The sequence below is a fragment of the Triticum urartu genome, chromosome 3A, assembly GCF_056163025.1.
Source record: "Triticum urartu cultivar PI428250 chromosome 3A, HENAU_Tu73, whole genome shotgun sequence".
Classification (NCBI taxonomy): domain Eukaryota; kingdom Viridiplantae; phylum Streptophyta; class Magnoliopsida; order Poales; family Poaceae; genus Triticum; species Triticum urartu.
Window position 1 is genome coordinate 453,231,398 of NC_141875.1, and position 3,022 is coordinate 453,234,419.

Below are 3,022 nucleotides of genomic sequence, written 5' to 3' on the forward strand. Positions count from 1 at the left end.
GGGAGGGGGGCAGAGCCCCCGTTTCCCATCTCTTCCTGCCTTGCCCCCGTCTTCTTCCTCGCTCCATTGCTCGCTGTGCCACCAATGGCGCCACGAAGGAAGTTCTCCGCCACTGAGAAGGGGAAGGCCCCTCGCGAGGGGCCCGGCTCGCCGGCGCCCAAGCGCGGACGTGGCCGTCCGCGCTAGCACGCCATGTCCCTTGTCGCGGCCCACTGTCGGAGCGGCGGCACAGCATGCGGAGGGGGTCGTCCCAGCCATGGCGATCCGGTTGACGTGGGGAGGCGTGCTTTGGCGGCGTGCCCCCCCGTCCGCGTTTCCACATGGTGGAGTTGTCGCCAGAGTTTGTTGTCTGGTCGGAGAATCCGGCCGGCAACTGGCTCCAACTTCCGCGCTTCTTTGCCGACGAGCTGCCGGCCTCTGGTCCAGGCGGACTCTGGCTGTAGGCGGATGGTTGCTGCAGCAAGGCCTCTTGGGTTGCAGTCGCGACTTCCGCCGCGGGAAACATAGCCCTGGCCCGCAGTTGGCAGATGTTCGCTCGCGCACGCGGCTTGGGCCGGCGGTGCGCCCTCCACTTCAAGTATGACGACGAGTCAACCCTCTACGTGAGGGTGTTTGGGGAAGATGGTCGCCGCGCTGGGTGCTGCCCCGAGGCGAACGATGGTGAGGAGGTGCTTGGTCTCGGGGAAGGTCACGACGAGGATGAGGGCGAGCCTTCCCTTGGGGGCGGCTGTGTCTTGTCTAGCTACGGCGGCTCTTCCTCCGGTGACAGCTCCAGCAGCAGTGGCCACGATCAGCCGCCGTGCCCGTTTTGAAGGCGGCAGTGGGTCATCCCGTCGCCGCGCCTCCGTGAAGCGCGAAGAAGGAGTCGGCTAGGCTCGGGGTGCCGCTAGGGGTCTGCCTCCGTAGATTGTCGCAACGCTACTTTTGGTTTACTCTTTTTCCTGCATCAAGAATGTAACCAGTTTGGGCCCAGGGGGCGTGTATCGAACTATGGTTCCTCGGTTTTGGCATCGTGAAAAGATAACTTAACCTGGTATATCCGGGATGCCCTCTTCCTCACAAGGCGCTCATTTCCTCGCGTCCATCTTGCCTTGGTGGCCTGCATTTTCTCGAGAACCGCAAAAGCTCGTTAGGAAGTGAGTTAAAAGATTTGTCGTTCGCCCTGGCCCTGACCTGGCGCCTTGTATCGCGGTATCCGAGGGGCACGGACTAGGAGAGGCACGCCAGCTTTTGGGTTCGAATGAGGGTTGCTCACGAGAAGGCAGAGAAGGAAGAAAATGCTCGCGAGGGCACCTGCCCAGCCCCCTCACGAGGCATGCGAGAGAGAGAGAGAGAACACGAGCTAACCCAAGCCGGAAAAACGCAGCGAGAGGCGAGGGGGTCAAATCAGCAAGGAATGCCAAAAGCAAATTTCAATTAAGGAAAAGGAAGCCAAATACGGAAAGCAAATGAAAAGCCGCGTCCGGCACCTAATCTAGTCTTCAAGTCTTCTCACCAGCACGGAGCTAAGTGCTGCCACTAGGCGTGGGCGGGAGCCCCAGGGCCTGAGGCTGGCGCTCCTGAGACTCCGGGGCGTGTACAGCCCCAACTCATTATTACGTGAGAGTGTCACGGGCGGCGATTCTTCATAGGCACCGAGCCTTCTTCATAGGCTCTGGGCCTTGCTTCACAGGCTCTGGGCCTTGCTTCACAGGCTCTAGGCCTTGCTTCATGGGTAAAACTTCCGGAGGTGCTGGATGTTCTAGGCGTTTTGGACTGGTACTCTGTCTTGTGTCTCCAGGCGCACGGTGCCAGGCCTGGAGATGTGGATGACCTTGAACGGTCCCTCCCACATTGGTGAAAGCTTGTGCAGCCCTTCCCTAGAGAGGACCCGCCTCAGGACTAGGTCTCTCGTCTCGAGTGTCCTCGAGCGGATGTTGCGGCAGTGGTATCGCCGCAGTGCTTGCTGGTACCTCGCCGCCCGTAGCGCAGCTTCGCAGCGATGTTCCTCCCCCAACACAAGGTCCATCCCCCGCGTGGCGTCCTGCTGCGTTTCATCAAATGCCAGGACCCATGCAGAGCAATGCTTGACCTTATGAGGGAGGACCGCTTCAGCTCCGTAGATGAGGAAGAATGGAGTCTCTCCCGTTGGTTTGGTGGCGGTGGTCCGGATGGACCATAGTATGGACCGGAGCTCGTCATGCCAGCCCCTGCCGTAGGCTTCCAGCTTCTTCTTGAAGGTCCTGGTCTTGAGGCCCCTCATGACCTCCGCGTTGGCACGTTCGTCCTGACCATTGCTCCTGGGGTGGGCCACCGAAGCGTAGCAGATCTGCGTTCCAAGGTTAGCACGGTAGGTTTTGAAGAGGTTGCTAGTAAACTACGAACTGTTATCTGTGATGATGTGGTTGGGGACCCCAAAGTGGCTCACGAGGCTATTGATGAACTTGACAGCAAAGCCGGTTGGGATGGTACGGACGGCTTCTACTTCCACCCACTTGGTGAACTTGTCGATGGTGGAGTAGAGGTAACGGTAGCCCCCTGGCGCCCGAGGGAACGGGCCTAGGATATCCAGCCCCTAGACCGCGAATGGCCATGTGAGCAGGATAGTTTGAAGGCCCTGAGCAGGTTGATGGATTTGCTTGGCGTGGAATTGGCAAGCTTTGCAAGACTTCACCAGCTCGGCTGCGTCGTTGAGTACTATAGGCCAGTAGAATCCACTGCGGAACACCTTGCCGACGAGGGTCCGTGACGACGAGTGGTGTCCGCAGTCCCCACCGTGTATGTCAATCAGCAACTCCCTTCCCTGGTCGCGAGATATGCAGCATAGTGTGACATCGTTCGGTCGCTGCCTATATAACTCTCCGTCTTGGATACAGTATGCCGTGGCTTGCCGGGCCACGCGCTCCACCTCCTCTTCCTTCTCCGGCAACGTCCCGTGCGTTAAGTACTCCTTGAATTCCTTGGTCCAGCATTCCTCCTGGGGCTCGAGCGCCAAGAGCAGCCGAGCTCCGGAGGTCGGTCCACAGCTCGAGGCTCCCGCGGC

At 59.8% G+C, this 3,022-nt stretch overlaps 1 protein-coding gene across 1 annotated transcript; it reads right to left on the minus strand.

Moving 5' to 3' along the window:
• Positions 1–1,741: 1,741 nt before the first annotated feature.
• Positions 1,742–2,242, minus strand: LOC147980044 (uncharacterized). Its single transcript, XM_087515448.1, has one exon. It carries the CDS (start codon positions 2,240–2,242, stop codon positions 1,742–1,744), a length of 501 nt encoding a protein of 166 aa, XP_087371574.1.
• Positions 2,243–3,022: the final 780 nt, after the last annotated feature.

Coding starts and splice junctions, on each gene's coding strand:
- LOC147980044 (XM_087515448.1), bottom strand. CDS start 2,242: ATGAGGGGCCTCAAGACCAGGACCTTCAAGAAGAAGCTGGAAGCCTAC.